Consider the following 24,623-nt stretch of genomic DNA (forward strand, 5'->3'; position numbering starts at 1 on the left):
ATGGACCCGTTCACGGAGGTGAGCCCAGGCCGCAGCCCCGCTCCGCCTTCTCCCTTCCGGGGTCTGGACTCCAGCGCTGGCGACCCCCCCCCCCCCGTGGTGGTGGTGGTGGGGGTGATGGTGGTGGTCGGTGACTGCCAGTGCGCATGCGCTAGAAGCGGGGCGCCCGGGGCCCGGGCTACGGGAGTGGACGCCTTGGTTGCGCGGGGAGGCTGGCAGTGCGCGCGCGCCGGTGGTCCTTCTGCCAGGCTCCAGAGAGAGGTTCTGCCTTGGTGGGATCGGGGTTCCCGGGCCGCTTTAACTCGCTGATCTCCGGGAGAGATCGAGGTGGAGCCCGTTCACTTCTCGAGAGCCAGATGGGCGGGGCAGGAGGGCAGACGTGGGTGTCGTCGGGGGTCTCTGACCATCTGGTCACGGGGTCATCGTGAGTCTAGATGGGCAGGAGGTGGCAGCAGGCTTGGGGATCACCAGGCTCAACTCTGGGACTTTACTGATTGGGAAACTGAGGCTGCAATCCAGGGGTGATTGGCCCGCGGAGCTCTGACCAGTCGCCCTCCAGGCATGTTATCCTGGGAAATCTCCCGGTCGAATCGTCTGGGGAGGGAGTGAACGCCCACTCCCTGTAGTATTAGAATAGGGGGCGCTCGAGGAGTTTGGGGAGTGGGGCGTGTTCAGCCCTCGCTGGGGATTCGGAGACCAGTTGTAGCTGAAGGAGCGAGGGGCGGACTCTGTCATTTGCTGGCCACGTGACCTCTGGGCGGTTTCCGCTCCGCTGGCTAGGCCTGCCCGGGCCGAGGCTGCCCCGTCTAATTTCAAATCCTCCCGTCCCTATCCGAAGGGGAAAACTCCTGCCGGGTGGGTGGAGCCAGGGCGGGCTGGCGTAACTGACTTTTGGAAACTGACAGATGCGTGGGGCTGCCCTGGGCCTACCCCAGGGGCCCAACCCCGATTCCCGAGCTGAACTGGCCCTCCTGGAAGAATAGAGAGAACTAAGTGAGCTCCAGGACGATGAGATCGCCTTGGTGTGCACGATAATCCAGGCAGAGCCCGGATGGTCGGGTTTGCCAGCTCTGGGAGGGGGAGACAGTTTGGATCCTGTAACTTGGGGAAACTCATTTGGAAATTTGGTATTCCGCGTCGTTGGTAAAGGAAAGTAGCGCAGAAGGGAGCCCGCCTGCCAAGGGAATGCTGGGCCTGGGGGCAGCCATCAGGCCCTTGGGGAGGTCAAGTCTCTTTTCCCACACTGGGTGGCAGAGCCGCTTCCCTTGGAAGTGAGGGGCTTGGGGCGCCAGGGAGTCGCGTCTGTCGGGGCGGGCTGCAGAGCCCCCCCTTCAGCTGGGCGCCACCTGCTGGGACCAGGCTTCCAGGGCTTGAAGGAGGAAAAACTGGAGCCCGCAGCCTAACGGCAGCTCGTGTGGCAGCGGGCCGGCGAGAGCCAGGGCTTTTGGAGTCTGATGCGGCTTTGAATAAGTGGCCTTCCCTCTGAGCCCAGGACCTGCCCTGTAAGCTGGCCAGGGCCCTGGACACAAGTGTTACCCGCGAGACAGAACTGGCAGCTGATTGGCTGGGCAGGAGGCTGAGCTCAGTCAGTCAGCAGTCATGGATCAAGCCCCACTGGGTGCCAGGCTCTGGGCTTATCTCTGGGGGTACAAAGACTGGCAGAAAAGCAGCCCCTCCGGTGGGGAGACCAGCAGCTTCAGCTGAAGATGATTTAATCACACGCAGGTGGGGCTGGGAAGGTGGGACTCTGAGCCAGACTTGAGGGAAGCCTGCAGGGGGAGGAAGAGTTCCTGGCCTGGGGGATGGCCCACCCGAGTGCCTGAAGCCAGGAGATTAGGATTAGGGAGGGGAGCCTCCTTGAGAGGGGATTAAGATGGGGCTTTCCTGGTCTACCCTGGGGGTAAGTCAAATCCAAGGAGGGGGAGGGGGAGGGCTGGGCAGAGTCCCGGGATTCGGGTGAGGAGTCTGGGGGGGTGGCTGCTGTTCTTTTCAAATAGATGAACTTGAGGTGCCAGCAGGGCATCCGGGTACCAATGGGAATGTTGAGCTAGGGTTCAAAGGAGAGGTTTGGGTCAAGAGAGGAAAAAGGCCAGGCCAGGGCCTTGCAGAAGATCCCTGAGGAGGATCACTGGCCAGGACACGCCAGGCAGGAAGGTGGGGAACAGCTGGGAGGATGGTCAGCTGTGCCCAGAGCTGCCCCACACCAGCTAGCGGCAGAGAGGAAGTTGGGCTGAGCGGTGCCCCAGCTCCTCTTGTCCCCCTTCGGGGGCTCTCTTCTACTTGGCCTTCTAAAGTCTCTGAAGTATCTGGTGGTCACAGGACCTCATGAAAGAGGTGCTCTGCTGGGCATTGGTGCCCGCTTGTGGCACGCCTTGGCAATAGGCGCTTGTTCCCAATGGCTGCCTGCTTTTTTGCCTTGTGAATTCACACTAGACTTCCTCTGTGGGCTCTGCCCTCTTGCCCAAGCTCCATGGGGCACTTGGAGGTCCCTCTTCCTCCAAGCCCCACCCAGACAGACAGACTAGGAGATGAGTCAGAAGCTGGAGAGCTGGGCCGGCCCTCCACATTCTTTGGGCATTGCACAGTCACTGCCTGGAATGCTGCATCACCCACCCTGGGCAGCCTGCTAGCAGGGAGGGGGGGGCCCTGGGGAGGGATCCCTAATTGTCTGTTGAGTGGAGCCAGCTGAGAACAGGCAGCCCGTCTTCCTCCTTCTCCCTTGGCTTATTGGGACCTAGAAGCAGTCGAGGAGGGCAGAGCTTCTCTCTCTTCCTTCCCGGGAGGCCTGCCGCCCGCCTGCTTCTCCAAGTGAGGAAAGCAATCACGGGCCAGAATGGGAAGAGCCCAGAGTCCATTCTAATGCATTCCCCCTTAAGACTGGCACGGGGGGAGGGGGGGGCAAAGATGGGGCTTCTGTCTTCAGAACATCTTCCTGCAGCTGCCAGCCCAGTGAAACAACAGGTCCAGGGCCTCTCTGTCTACTCTTGTTTCAGATCTGAGATTTTAGGGGTGCCAGGGAATGCCCAGGGCTGCCAGTTCAGATGAGACGCTCTTCTGGAGCTCATCTTTCCCCCCAGGCCTCCTCCTTGGACCCCTGAGCCCCGTGTCCGAGGTGGTGCCATAGTCTGTGGTCTCAGCTGTGTAACGTCTCTGGACCTGCCCTCCTGCCTGGATCCTCACAATAGCTGGGGGGGGGGGGGTTCTGCCTACCCCAAGTGAAGCTCTGACCAAGCTGCCCCCTCCTCATTCTACCCCTGTGGCTCCCTCTTGCCAGAATCCTGTCTGGCCTTCCTGACCCTCCCCTCCAGCTCTCCATTCCCCAGAACTCCTCTGAAAATCTACCTCCTCCTGGAAGCCTTCCCAGCCCCTCCGCTGATTTGTCTGTTAATCCTCGGTCTCCCCCGCAGGGCAGGGACAGTGCTTGGCATCTCTGGCTCTCCCCAGGGTCTGGCGCTTAGTAGGAACTTACGAGGCATTGAAGGATGGTTTGGGCTGGTTGCTGGCTGTGCCAGAGGGCCAAGGCCGGGCCAGGAGGGCTCCCAGGCCGGAGATTGCGGAGTGGGTTTTGCGTCCTTGGCAGCTTTTCCTTTTCACCGTGGCTCGGCTGTTCTCCGGCTGTGTCGAGGCGCAGTGGGGTGTGGGAGGGCGGGAAAGCCTTTGACCCCACACTCGGCTCACGGTGGATCCCTCCATCCCACAGAAACTCCTTGAGAGGACGCGTGCCAGGCGAGAGAACCTGCAGAAAAAAATGGCCGAGCGGCCACGTGCAGCAGCCAGGACCTCGGCCCAGAACAAGCGGCCCCGGGAGCCTCTGGCAGAAGCCAACCACCAGCTGCCGCCGCGGGAGGGAGAAGGTAAGGCTGAGGGCCGCCAGGCCTTCTGGAAGAGCTCCTGCGGCGGGCTCAGGCCCCAGAGGGACAGTGGGGAGCTCTGGGGCCGTGCCTGTGCTTGAGGGCACGCTTGGCACCCAGCTCAGGCTGGGACAGAGATGGGGAGAGGGCACCCTCGGGCCATGAGTGTTTGGGAAGAGCTGTGCCAGGGAAAGGCCCGAAGAGTGACCTGGAGGCTGGATGCCCCTCAGGGGAAGGCCACGCGTGGGTTGGGGGGGCGACGGGGCACCGAATCTTTGGGGGCCTTTTCTGTGGAGGTGAGAGGTCATTCCCAGAGAAGGTGAGCACGTCCACGAGGGGGAGAGGGACCGGAGGGAGGCTGGAGAAGGCCAAGAAGGCTGGGGCCACGCCACGAGCAGCAGCATCTGCGGCGCCCTCTCAAACAGTCTCCTCCTCCTCCTCCTCCTCCTCCTCCTCCTCCTCCTCCTCGGGGCCCCCTTTGGCTCTTTTCCCATCACCCTCACGGCCTCACGGGAAGCGCGGGTGGAGGACGCTCTGGAGGGAGCGGAGTGGTGGAGCTCGTTTTGTCCCCCCACTTGGCTTCTCTCAGCTCCTGACTCCCTCAGAGAATTGGGGGGCCAGATACTTCCAGGGATTACACGGACACTGAATGCTTGAGCCTCACCTGCTGGGAGGCCTTGGGCAAGTCACCGAGCCCTTCAGCCTTCGTCTCCCCCTTCGGGAATGGGGTATCGGTGGTCCCCCCTTCCTGGGGCAGACAAGGGGGGACAGCTGTGAAGCCCGTGCCAACTTGGAAGCGTTCTCTGAGCGGGACTTAGAGTCTGAGAATATTCTTGGGGGGATGGACAATCCCAGAAGCTTTGGGATTTGTGAAATAAATTGGGGTGCCCTAACCTTGTTCCCCTTTGAACATGCAGAAAGAATTTGCCCAAAGCCTTCCCCCTCGAAACGGGCCTGTTCAGACCCCCCGGAAGTGCCACCTTCAAACCTGGAAAACCAAGAGCCGGCGGCTTCCCCTCCTCCGCCGGGGGCCGGTGCTGCCCTGGGGCCCCCCGGCTCACCCGTGCGGGAGGCCGGAATGCCAGCCACTGCCGCCTCCTCTGTTAAAAGTCGCATGCAGAGACTCGCCCAGCAGCGGCGTGGCTGGGACAGTGACGGTACGTGGCCTCCCTGCCTCCCTCCCTGGCCCCGCTTTCTTGCAGGCCCGTCTGCAAAGCGAGTCTAGCCTGGGCTGCTGAAAGAGGGCACGAGACAGCCCTGGCACATGAGGGCCCGGAATAAGAGCCAGCCTTTCTCTGGGCCCTGGGGGCACAACGGGCACGACAGCCTCTCAGCATCCCCCATTTCATAGAGGAGGAGCCAGGAGTAGGTACCAGGCAGTGTCAGGGGCAGCCGCCGGGCCCGGGGCCCCAGGTCCCCTCCCCTGCACCCCCTCTGCACCGGTGCTGCCCAGCCGGAGGGCCTGAGGCTGTCCCTGCTGGCCTCACCCACTGCTAAGACGTCCTCTCGCTCTTGATGGTGCGTGTGTGTCGGGAGCCGCCAGTGTCGGCCGCTCTGTCCCCTGGGGAGGCCCTTCCCCAGGCTGCCCCTTAGCCCTGGGGCTGGCTAGATCGGGCAGAGGCCCAGTGCCTGGCCTTCCTCGGACTTGCACTTTAAAATGTTGGGGTTTCTTGTCTTGGAGCCATTGCTCGGGGCCTCTAAGGGGCCTCAGGGGTCACTGAGGCCGGACGAGGAAACGGAGGCCCAGGCCAGGCCTGGTGTTTGCTCCCCCGTTCCATTCTGGCCCCTGGGGAAGCAGCCCCCCGAGCGTGTTAGGGTCAGGGCAGAGACAGAGCCTGTGTGGGCATGCCGAGCGCCCCTCTGGCCAAGCCCCGACGGTCAGAGATGAGGAGAGGCCGGTTGGTTTGCCCACGGTCCGGCTCTGGCACATCTCCCCGCTGGGATTGCCGGCTGCGGCCTCCATCTGTCCTCCCACCTCTCCTGGGCCTCTTCTCAGTCCCTCCGTTTGCCGCCCTCTGCCGGGACTTGGGGCTCGAGAGCCGTGCCAGGCCCAGCCCCCCGAGGCCCCCCCAGACCGTGCTCTCTCCTTCCAGATGGCGTCCTCGAGCAGCCTAGCCCGGCGCCCAGCCCGGCCGTCGAACAGACTGAGGCTCCCCCGGAGCCCGCGGCCGCCCCACTAGGGCGACGGGGCCGCCTGGCCAACCTTGCTGCCACCATTTGTTCCTGGGAAGATGACCTAAGCCACCCATCTGCCAAGGCCGGCCGTGGCCAAGAGCAGCCTGGCACCGCTTGTCTGCCCGCGGCTTCCTCCTCCGGGGCAGCATCTGCTCCCGTCAATAGCAGCTCTGTTGGCCAGAGAGCCCCCGGCTGCTCCCGCCTGGAGCCAGGGGCCCCGGCGGCCGGCTCGGCAGCCAGCTCGGCGGCTGGCTCGCGGGACGCCAGCTCCGGGAGTGCTCCGGTGAGTGGGGGGCTGCCGGGGCTTCCCGAAGCCGGCGGGGGCTCGGGGGTCCCTAGGCCGGGGGTGCTGCAGGGTGTCCCTGGCTGCCGGGCATAGAGATGGGGCTCGAGGTGCCAGGGGGAGCCAGGTATGGGGGAGACGTGTTGCCCCAGACTCGGGTTGGGGTGCAGGACTCTGTCGGACCCAGAAAGCACCCCGAGGACCTGCAGGCTTAGTGCGGGGAGAGGAGGGCTCCGGGGGGTGGCCGGTCCCAGAGGCGGCTTCTCAAGGGTGCAGAGAGATGCCGGGTTGGGGACGTTCGCCCAGAGCTCGGCTTGGCACGGGCTCAGGGTGGCGGGCCCAGGGCGAGCCTCCCCGGGGTTTGCTTTTCCAGAAAGCTGCTCCTTCCCCGCTGAAATCCTGCCCGGCCTCTGGGAGGAGGAGTCCCACGCCAGGGAGCGGGCAGAAGCCGGAGCCCCTTCTGCCCACGGAGCGTGCGAGGCCGCGGCTCCAGGCTGTGCCATCCCCAGCCGGGCCGTCCAAGGGTGTCCAGGGGCCGCCTCGGCCCGGAGACCAGGCCGCCACGACCCCAGGTGACACCTTGTGGAGGGAGGGAGAGGGAGGGCGGCCAGCCCAGCCGGTGGGCAAAGGAGGAAACTGAGGCCCAGAGTTGAGCCCTGGCTGAGTCCTTGAGGGAGGCTCAGCCTGTGGTCCTGGGCAGCTGCGTGGGCACAGCAGGGCACACAGCAGGCAGAGGGCACCTACTAAGGGCTGGCGCCCTTCCCGACCCTGCAGTCCTGGGACTCTCCCTGGCATGGAGGGGGAAGGGGGGGCCCAGGGGGGGGGCCTGGGCGTGTGCCAGAGAGGGAAGAGCCCGCGACGGGGCAGGAGAAGCCCCCCCTGGCATCCCCGGGGCCGGCGTGCTCACAAAGCGCTTTACACGTTGTCATTTGAGCCTCACGGAGTCCCGGGGGAGGCTGTTACCGTCATCCCCATTTCAGTGCTGAGGAAACCGAGGCAGGCAGGGCTCAAGCAACTTGCCCAGAGTGCCAGGGCTGGGCAGTGTCTGAGGCTAGATCGGAACTCGGCTCTTCCTGCCTCCGGGCCCAGTGCTCTGCTTCTAAGTTGTCTGCGGCCTTGCCTTGCCTCGCGGAGCCTGGGTGGGGGGCCTGGAGAGCCCCCGATCCCCTCAGACTGCCCACCCCCCCCTGACCGGCTCCTCGTCGTGCTGCAGGGGGAGCCGGCATCAAGCCTTTCTTGGACCGTTTTGGAGAGCGCTGCCAAGAGCAGGGCAGAGCGAGCCCTGCGGCTCCGACCCCGCCTCGAGCGCCCCTCGTCACCCCCAACACCAAGGCCATCCAGGAGAGGCTGCTCCGGCACAACGCGGCGTCCTCCTCCGCCTCCTTCAGCCAGCAGCTCAAGCAGGTGGGTCCGGCGGGGGGCTCGCAGGCAGCTCATCGCAGGAGGCTCTCGGCCGGGGGCTGTTGGGGCTCACCTTGTCCGTGTGCTTCAGGAACGAGAGAAAGAACTCGCCAGTCTCCGTGGCCGTCTGGACAAGGGCCACCTGTGGGCCGCAGAGCGAGGGGAGAGCTCGAAGAGTAAACCGGCGGGCCCCAAGGAGGTGAGAGGGCAGCCCGGAGGGGGCCGGCCTTTCTTCCCCACTAGCTGCCTCTTCCTCGGGGCTCAGCAGGGGGTCGCTGGGGAGCCCCGGGGAGCCGGCTGGGCCCTGCCCTGCTAGAGCTGCTTTCAGAGGCAGCCGGCCTCTTCCTTTCTTTTGTTCGTCTCCTTCCATCAAACAAAGACGTCTCGTGGGCGAGCGGTCAGAGCAGCCCCCGCTGCCTCGGGCACCCACAGCACGGGCACTCCCCTGGGGCTCTGCTCTCCCTCCCTCCCTTGTCCCCCAAAAGGCATGGGACAGGCTGCTGGTCCCTGGACATCCGGGAGGAGCTGAGCTCAGGGCTGGGGGCTTTAAGTGAAAAAGAACGGAAACGGCGTGTGTGCGCGTGGGAGGGAGCGCCAGAGCGCTGGGCCGTCTGTCCGCCCCGAGGGGGCCCAGCGCTTTGTCCCGGCTCGTCCCCAGGAACCGCAGGGTCCGAATGGCTTCCCAGGAAGATGCCCAGCCCGTCCCGAGGAGGAGCAGCCCCGCCCGGGCCCTCAGACGCTGCCCCTGAAGTCTCCCGCCATCGAGCCTGCGGGTGAGTTCTTTCTTCAGACGTGGGTCGTGTCCCTCTTTGGGAAACGGCCACAGGCTGGCCTCTGGCTGGATTGGTCTGGAAGGAGGCCAGTTTGGGCCTCGGAGCCTCCCAGCGGAGTGGGCCGGCCAGCGCGTTCTCACTCTCGTTGGGCCTGCAGCAAGGCCGTCCTCTGGTGTTTCCTCACTGACTCGAGACGTGATTTTGTGGTTACAGAGGAGGAGACCCCCTTGCTTTTCCCTTTTCCCTTTTGGGGGTCCCGAGCTTGAGGCAGGGCTGGCTTCCTGACACCCTCGCAGGGGTCTGTGGTTCGAGGGCGGCCACGGGATGAATTCCCACGCGATGGAAGCGGGTGAGGCAGCGGGGCCCAAAGTGGCCGTGGGGCCCACCCTCGGGCCTTGCCTTTCATGCCAAAGGGGGGCACAGGCACACCTGGAACCTGATGGGGGCTTGGAAAAAGGGGGCCCCACCTAGTGAGCGTCATGTTGGCCCCCGTCCAGAGGAACGATCTCTCGTGAATGGAAGAAGAGCTACAGGCGGCTGCCTCAGAGTCCCCTCTGGCCGATGGAGTGGGGCCCCGAGGGAGGCTCCTGAAGACCTCTGCCGCCTTCCTCTGGTGCCAGGGCTGCACGAGACCAACCTGGCCACTTGCTTAGCGTCCCATGAGCGTGCCTGGCGTCACGTGGGCCGGTGGTGAAAAATGGGGGAGCCCCGACGCGTCTACACGTCTACTCGAGGCCAGCCGTCGCTCAGGAACATCCTCCACCCACACAGTGAAGGCCCCGGGGGTGGGAGCCAAGGGATACCCGGGACTGCCTCTGCCTGCCTCGGCCCCTGGGCAGCACCGAGGTGCCCGGGCTCCCGATAGCCCGTGAGCTGGCACAAGGACCTTGTGGCCCAGGCTGTTCAGGGAAGCACTTGGCAAGCCGCCAGCCTTCGGGCATTCCCCGAGGAGCCTCCTTCCTGACTGGGGCCTGGCGAAGGGGAAAGCCGAGGGGCTCCCTGGCCTGCTGCAGGAGGAGTGACGAGACCGAGGCCGACTGCGCGGCCGAATCTCCCTGCGTCCTCGTGGCAGGACCATCCGCCTGGCCGGGAATGAGCAGGGCTGGGGCGTTGGGAGCCCGCCTTGCCTTGGTTTTCTTCAGAGGAGCCCCTTCGCAGCCATTCGTCCCCCAGAGTGTCGAGGGCTGGCCCTGCCACTCTGCTCACCTGCTGTCGGGGGCCCCCCATTTCTTCCCACAAGAGGGCTTTTATTTCTCACAAGGTAGCTGAATTATAGGTAAACTCTGGGCATTCCCAGGGGCTGCCAGCTCAGTCTCCCCGTCAGCTGCCTGGCCTTTGGGCATCTCTGCTGCCCTCCATTGATGGTGGCTGCCCCCTCTTTAAAGGACACTTTCTGTAGTTTTCCCAGGAATGGAGCCTTTTTTTAAAATGAGGGCAGGATTCAAAACCAGCCTCAGACACTGCCCAGCGGTGTGACCCTGGACAAGTCACTTGACCGCCATTGCCCGCCCTTACCACTCTTCCACCTAGGAGCCAATACACAGAAGTTTAGGGTCTAAAAAAAATGAATAAATAAAATGAGGGCAGGTCAGCACCTTTGTGCAGGCTCTTAGAGTCTGGCTGCTGCAGGCGCCGTCACATGCCACACACGTGTTGCTCTGTCCTCCTGGCAGCCCACGGAGGTGACGGGCCAGGTGCTTCTCCCCCAACTTCCCCAGCAGCTGCTCCAGGGTATTCTGTGGCAGGACTCCCCTGTGGTCACTTGTCCCCTCCCTCGGGCTCCCCATCGGTGCCCGTCCAGCCATCAGCTCTCCTTCTTCCTGTGTGGGAGAGGCGGGTCAGGAAACGATCGGCTGTTTGGGTGCTGGCAGAGGCTCCGCCATCCCTGCTCTCTCCAGGCTGGCCCAGTGGCACCCCCGAGGCCCGGGAGGCTCAAAGGAGAGGACGTAAAGCGCCTGCAAGTGTCAGCTAGTGGGTGGTCTTAGGGCAGGGCCTGGCCCAAACCCCCCGGAGCGCTTTGCTGCTGGAAACGCAGGGGCTGTGGGATGAGCGCCGTCGTCTCCATTTCCCCAAATTTTCTAGGCGTTCCTGAAAGCGAAATGAGCACGTCGAGTCCTTTGAGAATCACTCTGTTCCTAGAAGAGGAAAAATCCCTGAAAGCCCCTCCGGAGCCTGAGGAGGAGAAGCAGCCAGGTTCGTCGTCGGTTCATTGAACCAGCAGAGGCGCCGCTTGGCACAAAGCTGCTCTTGGTGTAAGCGGGCCCCATCGTGGTCCTGGCAGGCGGCCTGCTGGGGGGCATCCCTTAAGGAGACTCAAGTTTTCCTTTTGGGGAAGCCCGTCTGTGAGCCAGACACGCTGACGTCCCTCGGGGCCCGTTAGTTCTTGCTCTGTCGGCATTTTCCGGACCAGCCCAGACTTTGGGGTGGCCTCGTGGAACTGCCAACGCTGTGCTCGGGCCTCTGGGTGAAGGCACGTGGGTTAGCTGTGTCGAGGCTCTCCTGGAAGCGGGCAGTGGCGGCCTCTTGGCTCATGACCCGTGGCTTGCCTTTGCCTCGTGGCTCTGGGCTGGGCTGAATCGCGGAGCAGCCTCAGTCTATTGTACCCCCTTTTGCAGAAGAGGTACGTGAGGGGGAGAGGAGCTCGGGCCAGGAGGAGGACCTCAACAGTTCCAAAGTCATCAGTGACATCTTCAGCGAAGTCTTGGAGGGGAACGGCCTGGACCTGGAGCCTCAGGAGAGCTGGGAAGAAGCGGGCAGCCCCGACGATGCCCTGAACATCTCGTCCATGTCTTTACTGACCCCGTTAGAAGAAACCGTGAACGTGAGAAGTCCGGAGGTGAGGAGAGCCCGGGTGGAAGGACTGCCCAGAGAGACAGAGGGGCCCTGTGGGGGGAGGCGGCGGCCCCGGGGGCCAAGCTCGCTGGGGCTCCGCTGCTGCTTTGCCACTTGCTGTTGCTGAAACCTGTTTTTCCTTTGTTTTCAAAGCAGAACTTGGCTTCAGTTTCTTGAGGCTTTTTGGCTATTTCCCGAAACAGGGAAAACTGGTTAGAAAGTAAATTCAGCAAAGACACTGCCGCTCCTCCCAGTGCTTTGTCTTAGATAACCCGACGAGGGTTTGCCTCGCTTGGGGATGGCTCCGGGGGAGCTCACGCAGTCACGAGGGGGCCGGATGAGGCTGGCTCAGAGCGCCGCCCGCTCTGCTCTCCTCAGGTACTCGCTTCCTCTCCCAGTCTGGAAACCAAAGAGAGCAGCGCCAGTGAGGAAGCTCCAAAGGCCGGGAAGTTCCAGAGGCCTCGGGTGCCCAGAGCCGAGTCGGAGGACAGCATCGGCTCTGGAGAGCGGGACCTTCTCTACAGGTGAGCGGGAAGCGGTTGGCCGGGAGTCCCGCGTTCCTGGCGGCGGCTCTTGATATCCTCCGGGAGCCCAAAGGGGCCGCGAGTGGCCTGGGGAGGGAGGGCCGAGGTCGAGTACCTTCTGGCTCAGGTACTTCCTCCGGGGGATGCTGGGGCTGGGGGGGGGCCATCCATCCCCGGATTGTGCAGGAGCGAAGGGGGCACCCCCGGTGGCGGTCCGACACTCCGTGCCTTTCTTTTCAAAGCATCGACGCCTACCGCTCCCAGAGGCTCAAAGGCATCGAGCGCCCCTCCATAAAGCAGGTGATCGTGCGCAGAGAAGACGTCTCCTCCAGACTGGAAGGGCGGAAGGAAGCTCGGCCCTGCCAGGTGGACGTCAAGCAGAAGATACAGGTGGGCGTTGTGGCGGCTCCTCCCTAACGAGAGCCGGAGTGGGCGTCCTCGGGCAGACACTGCTCTCCAAAGGGTCCTTTTGTGGGCGTCTCCCGCCCCTGCCGCGTGCCTAGCACTGTGCTGGGGGGAGGGCACCCTCGAGGAGGTCCAGGGAAGGTCAGGGAGGCCTCCTGGGGGAGCCGGTGCCAGCCGTGGCCAGGAGTGGGAAGGAGGCCGTATGGTCGTGTGCGGTGCCCCGGACGCAGAATCCCTTGAGCCGCTTGACCCGTCCACCGGCCCCCTGGATGGCCTCAGGGATGGCGGCCGGAGAGGTCCAGCTGCCTCCTCTCTCCCCAACCTTTGACAGGAGCTGAACAACGAGGTCAATCTGCAGCAGACGGTGATTTATCAGGCCAGCCAAGCTCTGAATTGCTGCACGGATGGAGAGCACGGGAAGGGCTCCCTGGAGGAGGCGGAAGCCGAGAGGCTCCTCCTGATCGCAAGTATGGACGTGTGCATGGTGGGCGCGGGGGGCTGGTGGCACCTTCCTCTTGGCCCAGCCCACCTGACGGGGAGGGAATGGCGGGGGGAGCTCTGGGCTCTGAGCGGGTGTTTGGGGGCTTCTCCCCTTGCCCGAGGGGCCAGCTTCCACACGCCCCGGGACACCCACTAGCCTGGGAGTTGGACCTTCGAGGTTTGGACTGTCGTCTCTTTTTACAGCCGAGAAAAGGGCGGCTTTGATTGAAGAATTAAACAAACTGAAGAGCGAGGGGCCTCGCCGCCAGCCCCGAGCCAGCCCCGACACGTTGGCTCCCTCCAGGGGCTCCGTGGCGCTCTCGGAGTTCCGGCTGCCTCTGAAAGCCGACTTTGTCTGCGACGTGGCTCAGAGAGCAGGTGCGCTCCTGCCCCGGGGGTCCTCCTGCCCCGGGGGTCCTCCTGCCCCTGGGCCTGGCTTCAGGCCGGCTGCAGAGCGCCAGGCCCGGGCGCCCCGTCAGTGCGCGCTCTGGGCCAAGGCCGGCTCTCTGTGGCCTCGTGAACGGGCACGTTCCTGACCTCGTCTGCCCGCCGGGTGGGCATCGGGGGCATTGCGGGGATCGGGTGGGCTTTGTGATGGGCCGACGGGTCTGAGGGTCCTGGGCAGGGCAAGAACCCCCGAGGTGCCGGCTGGGCCAGAGATGGGCTCCTGGAAGGAAGCCGATGACTGGGGAGTGACGGGGGTGTCCTCCCACGGGGTGGGGGGTACTTGGGGCCGCCCGCAGAGCCAAGCCTGAAAGCGATGCCTCGGTTTCTAGAGTCGACGTATTACTACTTAATTATGCTGAAGGCGGGAGCAGAAAACATGGTGGCGACGCCTTTGGCGAGCACCGCGGACTCTCTCACCGGAGACGCGCTGACGTTCACCACCACGTTTACCCTGTAAGGCCCTGCGTCTCCCCGCCTGGATGGGAAAGGGCCGGCCCATCTTGGGCTCCTGTGGGGGTCCCCCTGCTCTCTCCTGGGAGAAGCTTTCCCTTGGGGTGGCTGGGTGATGGCATCTGCCTCCTGCCGGGGTGTCCCCCAATTTGGGCGGCCTTAAGCCTGATGTCCGAGGGGGCACATCCTGCCCGCCGGCCAGAGTCCCCGGACACCTCCCCTTGCTCGCCCTCAGCTCGGCTGGCCGGGGGGGTCTCGCTGATGGCACCCACTTTCCCTTGTCTCCTAGGCAAGACGTGGCCAATGACTTTGAGATCCATGTGGAAGTGTACAGTCTGGTGAGTCTTTGGGCTTCTTGGAGGGACCCCCCGTGTGCCGCTTACACTGTTGGCATACGCGGAGCAGCCCCGAGTCATCCACACCATGAGGCCGGGGCCCTTGGGGTTGGCAGGGGGCCCAGAGCCGGGCTGCTGGGGCCCTGCTCCGGGGGGAGCCGGGCTAACGCGGCGCTTTGGCGTAGGTGCAGAAGAGAGCACTCCTGGGGCCCGAGAAGAAGAGGAAGGCGGCCAAGGCCAAGGTGAGGAGCGCCCTGGCACAAACCATGCCTTGGGTGCTTTCACTCACGCACACGCGCAGTCCCAAATGGGAGCGCAGCCGAGGGGCGCGGGGAGCGCAGTGACGGAGGTCTGGGACCGCTCACCGAGGGTCTGCCTGACGACGGACGCCCCCCCCGGAGCCGAGGCTGGGACTCTAGGGTGGCCAGTGGGGGCCCCGAAATGGAGAGGATGGTCCCCTCAGAGGCCGGGCTGGTGAAGGGCAGGTGTGGACGCTGCTTCCTGCTCCCTGGCCTTGGTTAGGCCTCCCCGCCCGGGCTGTGTCTCCCGCAGACCTTGGGCTCCTCGAGGCCAGGCTGGCCTCGTTTTGCTTGGTGGTCTCTGCTTGGCACACAGCAAGTGTTTAGCCGATGCTTCTCGTGCATTAGAAAGCCCAGCCTCGTGGCAACAGCGCTCTGGGCTCGCTGGGGAAAGGGGCGGGTGGAGGGGCTGGAGCTCTGGGAGGGGTGAGCCAGCCTCTTCTTGTAGGAGGCCAGGGCAGCCTGGGAAGGGTAGCAGCCCGAGGAGGAGGAACACGCAGGGAAATCCCAGAGGCTAGCTCCCCCCACTTTACCGAGGGGCCTCTCCAGCTCTGGCCCCTGAGGGGGTTGGCCCTGGGGAAGCCCTACCCCGCTCCCGGCTTTCTAGGGGGGCTCTGCCAGTGTCCCCGCCCCAGACCTCACCTCGATCTCGCTTCCCTCCCAGGCCATCACTCCAAAGCGGCTCCTGACATCTATCGCCGCCGTAAGTACCCGTGGCCTCCTTTTAGGGGGACCAGGGCGGGGGCTCCGACACGGGGATCTTCTCTGTGGGGCTCCAGGGAGTTTGCCCGAGTCTCCTCTGCACAGCCCGCCCCCAGCGAGCACCGGGCTCAGCCATCGAGGCAAGGAAATAACACGCTCTCTCTTTTCTCTTTCAGAAAAGCAGCCTCCATTCAGGTGAGTGAGGGGGGCCTCGGGGGACAGCCCGGCGCAGCTGGGGCTCCGGCCTCTCGGCTCCTGCCGTGGCGGCTTTCCGTGTCAGCTGTCCTTTCCCCCTAGTGACGGCCAGCCCGGGGGGCTTCAACGCCGTGCGCACCAGCAACTTCGTGCTCGTCGGCTCGCACACCCTGTCGCTGTCGTCCGTAGGAAGTACCAGATTCGCTTTGGACAAGGTAACGCCACGGTTTTCATTGCGGTTTTTGTGAGAGGCAGCCGGAAGACCGGAGCACTTGCCAAATGCCCGTTTTGGCCCTAAAACCGGAGGCCGCTGAAAGAAGGGTCCCCAGCCGTCTGGGTACTCCCCAGGTCCAGTGAATGGGTCTCCCTTGGCGCCTAGAAACGTCGCCCCAGAGGCTGTCTGGATGGGTGGCCCCTGGCGCTGGGGGCGCAGCGAGCCCTCCCTCCCCCTGAATTTTGCAAACAAAAGGTCCCACCTGCCAGTCAGGGACTGGCACAAGAACAAGCCTGCGTGGATGCCTTCCCTGCCTTTGGGGGAGAGCGTCCCGGCCGGCCCCGATGCCCGTGCCCGAGTCTTCCCCTGCCCGCTCGCTGGCCCGGCGCGTCCGGCAGAGGGCAGTGATCTCGGTGTCTCTTGTTTTCTTCTCACATTCTAGATAAATTTTGATGTAAAAGAACGGGAGCTTCTGGGCTATTTGTTCCAGGACAAGGTCGCTGCATTCATTTCTTCAGTGTAAAGGCCGGGCGCAGCCCGCGCTCTCGGTGCATGCTGGGCTTTCCCCCCTCACTAACGGGGCACCTGCAGAGCTTAGGGAGACGCGTGATTGCTAACCCTCTTCCCTTCTTCCAATGACTTGCTCTGGCCTCTGGGGACGTTGTGGCAGCGAGCCTCGGGGCTCTCCTCTGCATGCTCTCTCCTCCCCGGGCTGCTCCAAGGGTCTCAGAGAGGGAGCTCTCACAGGAGGGCCCTGGGCGGGTCGGCACGGGGGTGCCCGGGCCCCACGCCTGCCCACACCGAAGCCCGACGTCTTACTTGAGCTTGGCAACGAGAGCCTCGGGCTCCTTGTCGGCCTGCATTTTGGTCTGGAACAAAGTGGGGAGTCCTTGTTCCGGACTCAGTCAGATTTCACGGGCTCGGGGGGCCTCTGCCGCCCAGGACTCCCTCCTCTTCCTCCTCTTTCCCCCCTGCTGGGGTCAGGGCAGCCCCTGGAGGACCTTTCCTCGGGGCTTTCCCGCCTTCAGGCTCCTGGCCCAGCTCCTCATTCTGCTCCACGCCTGGGGCGCCTTCCTGCCAGTGTCCATCCCCCTTGTCGGCCTGCCTGCGCTCCTGTTAGTTAGAGTGGACACAGACTGGTCTCCGTCTGGGTTCAGGAGGGGCAGCGTCTTTTCTTTTCCAAGCCGATCCAGCAAACGTTCATGCGCTCGAGGATCCTCCCCTCCTCGTGGGGGGCTGCCGGGGCTTTGACTCTTTTGGGGGAGGCCTGTGGGGTCGCACAAGCAGTCTGAGGCCAGATTTGAACCCGGGCAGATGAGTCTTCTCGACTCCGGGCCCGGTCCTCTCCGCTGAGCCTCCTCGCTGCCCCGTGACTTGGACTTTCTAAATCGTGCTTCTTATCCCCAAGATCACTTCCAGGCTTTTCCATTTGGAAATGCGTGTTCTTTCTCACGTGAAGGTGCCCCTCGGGAGCCGTGGGCACTCAGTAGCCATGGCCATCCCGGGGTGGCGTGGGGGGCTCTGGGGGCTTTAGGGGAGCCCCAGGATCGGCCCCCTTTCTTTCTGTCTTGGTGCTGCCACAAGCCACGGTGGACGCCTTCTCTGTCTGGGTCTCCCCAGGCCTCGGGGCGGCCTCTTGAAGAGGCCTTTGTTTCCGCAGGTGCCTTTCCTGTGTCCCCTGGAAGGCCATCTTCACTTAAAAATAAAGTGCCAGGTGGATTCGTCAGTGGAAGAAAAGGGCTTTCTGGTGAGTACGGCCTCGACGGCTCCCTGCCCCACTGCCCGGCGGCACTTGACCGTTCTTGCATGGGGCCACCCCTGTTTAGGGAGTTTAGGGAGGGCCGTCCTTCCATTCCCACTGTAGAACTCAGAGCTAGCTGCCCAGGAGGCCGGGACATACCCGAGATCTGGGTTCCAGAGCCCCAGGGAGGCAGGAAAGGGGACCTCGGCCCTTCCGTGACGTACGTCCCAGGGCAGCGTGTTTGTGAGCCACCGAAGCTGAGCCCTCGGGAGGGAAGGGTTCCCCCAAACCCTGCGTCCCCGTTGTTTTCTGGGGGGCGATAGAGGGGCTTTGAAATCACATTTTCAGACCCAGGACCCCACTTTAGAGAGTGCCTGAAATTTTCTCTTTAAAGCAGTGGTTTTAGATGAGAAAAAGTGCCAACTTTCCTCCGAGCAGCACAGTGTCCCTGGCATAACTGGCCCCCGTGGTGCCAGGGCTTCTTATGCTCTTGGTTTATCTTTGGTAGACTGGCATCCCGGGTACTGCCAACCATGCCTGCCTCACCCCTCCTTCCTCAACCTTTGACCCAACGGGGCCATTTTCAGTGGAAGGTTCTGATCCATTTCTCCTTGGCATCTCCACAAGGGATGCCTGGGCCAGCAGAGAAGGCCTGGAAGAAAGAAGGGGGCCTGGCCTCGGAGGGCCAGCAGTCTGTCCCGAGCCAGGACCATAGATGGCCTGGTGGTGGTGGCGGGAGCCACCCGTCCCCGATCCCGGTCCCTCATGTTGCCTTTCTGAGCCCTCCTTGTCCGGAGCAAGGGAACATGGAGGTCTTGTGGGGAGGACGGCTGGCTGCCTCGGGCTCCTCCAGGGCCAGAGGATTCCTCGATCTGCCCAAAGACCCCAAATGTCTCCGACGCCTGGATAAATCCACTCCCCTCGCTGAGCAGTTCAGACCGGGCTTCCCCCGCGTCTTCTCTCCCTCCGCCCGACACTCGTCACGCAGCCCCCCAGAGCCCTCACTCGCCGCCGTCGTGTTTTCTAGACCATCTTCGAGGACGTCAGTGGCTTCGGGGCTTGGCACAGGCGTTGGTGCGTGCTTGCCGGGAACTGCATCTCCTATTGGACCTACCCGGATGACGAGAAGCGGAAGGTAGTGGAGGGTGCCGGGAGCGAGGGAGGAGGGGGCGCTGGCGTGGCTGCGCAGATGCAGATGGATGTGGAGGAGAGAGCTCGGCCGGGCCAGCTACAGAGGATGGCTTTGTACCCTGGGGGTCAGCGAAGGTGGAGGGCGCTCGTTCCGCGAGGGAGCGGCCTTACAGGGGGCTCTCGGGGAGCCCCTCCTGCCAGTTGGCGGCGGCCCTTAGCTGGCTCCGCTCGGAGCTCCCGGAGGAGTCGGGGTCCGGGTTCTGTGGCCCAGCCCCGGAGGCGCGGCGGTGCTCGTGCGGGATCCACAAAGCGGGGCTCTTTGTGTTTTTAAAGAACCCCCTCGGGAGGATCAACTTGGCCAACTGTACCAATCGCCAGATAGAGCCAGCCAGCCGAGAGTTCTGCGCCCGGCGCAATACGTTCGAACTCATTACCGTCCGGCCACAGAGGGAAGACGACAAAGAGACTCTCGTCAGCCAGTGCCGAGACACGCTCTGCGTCACCAAGTAAGTGTTGGCCCACGCGGCGTCCCCCGTTGTGAGTGGGCCTGCCGTGCGTTGCCTCCCTCCCCCGCCGCGAGCGGGCCTGCCACGCTGCCGCTCAGGGGGACACCCTGGGCCTCGGGGGTGCAGGTGGGGAAGGAGCAGGAGAGACGCCACAAAGTTGGGGGTGGCTGGAGGGATTCGCCGTGTGCTGAAGCCGTCCTTGGCTCAGAGGGGCTCCCCGGGAAGGGGATCTCGGTGGGCCCTGCACACCCCCAGGGCGAAGGCTCTTCTGCCCTCTGACGTTGCCCTGTTTAAAGACGGCCTTTGTGGGCCCCAAGAAGGGGCACCAGGACCAGGGCAGTGAGCGTCCTGCTGTCTTCCGCTCCCATCCCCACGTCTGGCACAAATCGTGTCCCAATCCTGGGGGTCTGCGTTGCAGTTTTTGTGGCGTGTTGTGGCCTGTAGGCTGGCACCTTGCTTTTAGTGTCCTGGCTGTCAGAGCAGCATGGGGAGCCCGGCTGTCCCCCTCCCACGGGGCGCCCTGGGCCTCTATTAAGTGCTTGCTGTGTGCGTGACAGGCCGCGTGCCGAGCGCCTGGATGGCAGTCCTGCAGAGAAGATGTCAGACGGGTGGGAGGAGAACCAGGGGACAGCGGCACCCCCAGAAAGCCCCCAGGGCTCAGAGGGTGACCATCGGGGCCAGAGGCCGCTGAGAGGGCGAGAAGCCGGGGTTTGAGAAAGGGCCGTCACTTGGGAGAGAAGCGCTTAGTTAAATGATGTCAGAAGCCGGATGGCAAAGACTCGAGTGAAGGGAGAGGAAGCGGAGGCACCGGTTAGACAGCCTTCTCATAGGGGGACGCACAGAGGAGATGGGGCGGCCTGCAGTTTGGGGGAGACGCTGGGGCTTGCCACGATGCCCGGCAGTTTCCCCGAGGCAGATGGGAGTCTCCCTCCGCGCTCACCATCCCAGTCTCTTGGCAACCCCCTGGCTGCCTTGGCTGTTTGGCTAACAAGGGGGGACTGCCTGCCTCGTGTCTGTAAGCGCAGGAGATGGGGTGCCTTAGGGAGCCTGGCAGGACCCCCCGAGGGAGCAGAGGAAGCCCTCTTGTGGCTCCGCACTGCCACCTCTCTGGCCTCAGGCTAGAAGCGGGGATGGTGGCAGCCCACCAGATTGCGAAAGGCCCGCTGAGGTGACTGTGGTTCTCCCCTAGGAACTGGCTATGTGCCGACACTAAGGAGGAACGGGATCTGTGGATGCAGAAACTCAACCAGGTCCTGGTGGACATTCGCCTCTGGCAGCCGGACGCCTGCTACAAGCCAGTGGGGAAGCCCTGAGTCGCTGTGGGAGGGCGGGAGGGCGGGCCGGCCGGGCTCTCGAGGCCCCTCAGAGGCTTGCTGGTGCCATCGGAGGGGTCCGGGTCTAGACTGCAGTGGGGTGTCTCTGTATGTCTGTTAACTTTCCCTACTAACCTCCCCTGGGACCCCCCAGAGCTCAGGGGAGCTGGCCTGGGTGTCCAGGCCATCTTCCAAACCTCCCTCTCCCGGGCAGTCACCCCTGGCCTTCTCCCGTTTGGTCTGAGTCCTGAGAGCTCTCCACTGGCTTCTTTGCGGCTCCCCAACACCAAGCTGGGCCCCGGGGGAAGGGGACGAGAACCCCACCGGCCTTGGGGAGCCTCGGCCACGTGCTCTGGCTCCAGCAAGGCTTTGCAGTAGGTTTTTACTAATGGATTTAGGCATTTCCCAAATGCTCCTCCTCCCGGCTCCCCGCAGCGTCCCCCAGAGGGAGGAGGCTGGGGCATTCCGAGGGGCGCTTCGGGGCCGCTTACACTCGCTCACGTACCACTTTCGGAGAAGGCAGGCTGGGCTGTAGTTTGGGCAGATGGCTTCGGCCCTCCCTGGTGCGCCCGGGGTCAGTGAGATTTGGTGCCGGGATGGTGGGATTTTGCTAGAAAGTACAGAATTTGTACGAAGCTGCTATGGACTAACGCTTTACTTGCCAAAGGTCTGGTTTTCTTTTTGTATCTTGAAACAGCAGCAAAACCTGCATTTAAAATCATTTGTCCGAGAAACTTCCGGCATGTGTGCGGTTCTTAAAAAGAATCCGAGGATGCTGGGAAGCGGGCCTTGCGCTGGGCCCGGGCTCTGAACTGTAAAGCTGTTGGTTCTCACCCTAAAACACTAATTCCCGTCACTTTCTTCTGTCACACGATATGGTTTCTTTGGAAATCTAGTTGTACCCAAATGTGTATCCTAAAATATATCTATTTTATGTATTTACCCAAATAAATGCTTGTAAATAGTGGAGCGAATCGCTTATTTAAGATCAGCTTTCCCAGCACACGCTGACTCCACGGTGCTGGTCGAGGCAGGGCGGCCTGTCTGCCTTCCATCCTGGAAGTTCTCGTCCTTGGGAGGAGCACGGGAGATCGTGTCGGCCTCGTCCGGCTGCCCCATGGCTCCTTCCAGGCTTTGCCATCATCGCCGTCACGTCTCCTCTGATCACCCGCTGAGGGTGCTGGTAGCTGTCTGGCAGTCTCTGGCACGGGCTCCTTCCATCCTCGAGGGTCTAGCTCAAGCTTTCTCCTCCAACTCCTGCCCTCGGAGCCCCTCCATCTGGCGGTTCCTATAACCTCCTCTTCCTCCCCGGCCTCGGCCCCACATGGGGATGGTCTAACTGGGTCTTGCTCTTAACCCCAATTGTTCCACTTCTGGATCATGAACGAGGAAGTTCTTTACTTGACCATAATTTTTTCAGTTAAATTTCTCTTTTCCGATCTGCATTCTCTCTTTCCACCGCTCCTCCCAGTCCCCACCATCCATGGAAAAAAGCAAGAAAAACAGCCCTCTGGGACAAACAGAAATGAAACATTCCTACTCGGTCAAGTCCAAAAAAATACTCGAGGTGGGCGTTAGGGTTTCCACATGAGTCTTCTGGGGCAACCTTTCATTCCCTCCTTGTCTCTGCCTTGTGACCCTCAGATCGTTCTTGTACTGACCCCTTGATGTTCTGCTCTGCACTGCCCTCTTCAGTCCTTTCCCCATTTACCCTGTGTTAAGACTGACTTCTGGCTGCATCCGTAGTGCCTAGACCCGGCCATCGCTGTGAGCCCTCTTAGCTCGTCAGCTTGTTTAGTCTCGCCACGAGAGAGCCGTCCACCAAAGGGGAGGCCACTTTCTCTACGACGTCTTCAGACTTCATTTAGCTGAAGCCGTCGTCTCCACCGTTCATCCTCTTGATCGCCGACCCTCATGGGCTCCTCCCAGCCCTCAGCCTCAGACCTTGTTCATCGCCTGCCTCCTCTCTGACTGTGCTTTCTCCTGGCCCTCCTCCCTGTCGGACACGCCCTCGGTGTCCTTGGGTGGCCCTTCATTCCCCCACTAGCTCCAGGAGTCCTCCGGAGCTCTGTCCTCTGGGCCCCCCCCTCCCTTTAGACCTTTTCACTTGGCCAGCTCTGCAGCCCCCGTGGATTCTCAGACCTCGTCATCGGGCCCCAGCCTTCCTGCTGACTTCTTGTCTCCAGCCAGAGCTGGACACCTAAACTCGATGTCCCAAACCAAATGAAGCTTTTCCTCCCAGACCCTTTTTCCTCTCACTCAGCCCGTCTGAGATCCATGTTCTTTTTTTAAGTGATTTTCTTAAAACAGGATCGATCACGTGGTTCAATGGGGACATGATTGGGGTTTTGGCTTTAAATGATATTGCAAATATGAATAACATGGAAATAAGTTTTGAATAATGATACATGAATAATCCAGTGGAACTGCTTGTTAGCTCTGGGAGGGGGAAGAAGAAAGTGTGGGGGGGAAGGGGGCAATCATGTAATCATGGGAAAATATTCTAAAATTAATTTAAAAAAACCAAAATGTCTTCTTTTCCCAAGTACATGTAATACTTTTCCACACATTTTCTGAAGTTATAAGACTCTGGTTGTCTCCCATTTACTCCCCACCTCTGGGCTATACAAGTATTATGCAAAACTTATCCCATACTGGTCATTGTAAGAGAATACTCTAAAACCCAAATAAATTAAGGCAAAAACGCCTTGATCAGCATTAGACTCTCACAGTCCTTTCTCTGGAGGTGGAGAGCATCTTTTGTCCTCAGGCCCTATAATGGTTAGATTGGGATTTTTGACTAAGAGTTATAAAAAGTGGTCGCCAATTATTATCCTTTAAGTCTGGAAAACTATTTGCAGCTTTTAGCAATTTTGTTTAATTGGAATATTAGTAAAAAGAGGGAAATGTGGAAGGGAAAGAGGTAAGGAGACTTCCTTAGCTACCCCAAAGGCTGATCTGGTGAAATGAAGCTCGCTCCCTGACAGAGTTCCAATCTCCACGTGGGAATCCTAGTCACTCACCAGCAAGCTGGGCAGGATCCAGGCAAGGTTCTAATGCAGAAAAGCCCTCGTGAGTTAAGCTCACCGAGGCAGCAGTGAACCCAACAAGAAAATCCCCTACTCCAAGAAGCTCCAAAGCTGAAAGTCGAAGTCCCAAAGCTGAAAACTCCAATTGAAAGGCCCAAAGTTCCAAGTTAAAAGTCGAAATCCAAAAGCCCCAAGGAGCCGTCCTCCAAAGGAGAAGATCCAAGGAGCAGAGACTCCAAAAGAGAAGTTTCAAGGAGAAGTTTCTTGGACAGGAAGTTCAGGACTTTATAGTCCTTTTTCCACATCACTTTCTGTCCCCCACTTTATGGGAACCAATTGCAGTCTTTCAATTTGCCTGGCACTGCCCAGGGGTGGGGCAGTAGCCTCTGGAGTTGTCACCCGCTCTAGCAAGTGACTTGTGAACTCTCATAGTAGTGACTGGTAAGTACTAAGTAAAAACTTATGTACCTGATAGATAGACAAAGAGTTAGGGTTAGGATTCTCCTGGAACATTGCTGAGACTGGCAAAGTCTATCACAATTGATCATTGCCACAATGTTGCAGTTGCAGGTGTACAATGTTTCCCTGGTTCTGCCTGTTTCACTCGGCATCCGTTCAGCTGGTCCTTCCAGCTCTTTCTGAAACCCTCCTGTTCGTTCCTTCCAGCATAGGAGTATTCCGTCACCATCATGTGCCCCATTTTTTCAGCCACTCCCCAGGGAATGGATGAACGTCCCTCAGTTTCCAATTCTTTGCCACCACAAGAAGCAGCTAGAAAGGTTTCGGTACAAGCAGGCCCTTTCCAAGATGCAGACCTAGTAGGGGGTTGCCGTACCAAAGGGTCTGCATGAAAACAAAACAGCCAAATGGCCGTGCGTGCGGCCAAGCAAAGGTTACGTCTTGGTTTGGGATGGGGGGCATCTCGGAACACCCACGTTCAGCCAGCCAGCGGTCCTGGATTGGACAGTTCTGGATCATGGAAGCTGTTCCCCGCCATGTTCCAGAGGAGAACTTCCTCTGATCTCACGTTTCATGGGCCACAGTGGCAGTTACCCAGGGCTCCTGCGGATACATTGTTGCAGATAATAAATTCAGTAACATCCTCGCAACCACGGACATCCCCGCGAGTGTGCACGGCTCCAGCGTGCAGGGAAGATCCTACGGCTTGTTACACACTCTCTTTAGAAGAGAAATGGAGCGCGAGCGTTTGCGCTGCACTCCCAGCCCTTCGAAGTCTACAGTCTTGCCGTGTGGACACCCCGGACAGGAATCGTCTGCACTTCAGACACGGGGAAGGGCCCAACCCTCCTTGCTAACTTGAAGGACTTTCTTTTGCCATCGCAGGTACATTTTGGGTTTACAAGTTGAAAATGTTCCCCTGGGGTTTGAGAATCCGAATATCGAAATGTCAACATGAACGGCGCACACGCGGTTCTAGCCAGTGAATGTCTTTGGAAGGCCTCGGTTTGCTTCTTAGAATTCCTTGCATCGTCAGCCGAAATCTTCTGGGCACTTGACACAAAATAAGCCACGATTT

The 24,623-nt window shown here is 61.5% G+C and overlaps 1 protein-coding gene across 1 annotated transcript; it reads left to right on the top strand.

Moving 5' to 3' along the window:
- Positions 1–20,057, top strand: ANLN (anillin actin binding protein). Its single transcript, XM_044675357.1, has 26 exons — positions 1–18; positions 3,701–3,854; positions 4,769–5,008; positions 5,945–6,309; positions 6,683–6,881; positions 7,523–7,713; positions 7,802–7,909; positions 8,369–8,483; positions 9,104–9,173; positions 9,323–9,744; positions 10,566–10,676; positions 11,099–11,319; positions 11,694–11,839; positions 12,082–12,229; positions 12,576–12,711; positions 12,929–13,102; positions 13,501–13,624; positions 13,911–13,959; positions 14,142–14,198; positions 14,920–14,958; positions 15,134–15,152; positions 15,255–15,367; positions 17,027–17,113; positions 18,135–18,242; positions 18,572–18,744; positions 19,934–20,057. The coding sequence occupies exons 1-26, from the start codon at positions 1–3 to the stop codon at positions 20,055–20,057; spliced, it is 3,711 nt and encodes a 1,236-aa protein (XP_044531292.1).
- Positions 20,058–24,623: the final 4,566 nt, after the last annotated feature.

This window comes from Gracilinanus agilis, chromosome 1 (genome assembly GCF_016433145.1).
Source record: "Gracilinanus agilis isolate LMUSP501 chromosome 1, AgileGrace, whole genome shotgun sequence".
NCBI lineage: Eukaryota > Metazoa > Chordata > Mammalia > Didelphimorphia > Didelphidae > Gracilinanus > Gracilinanus agilis.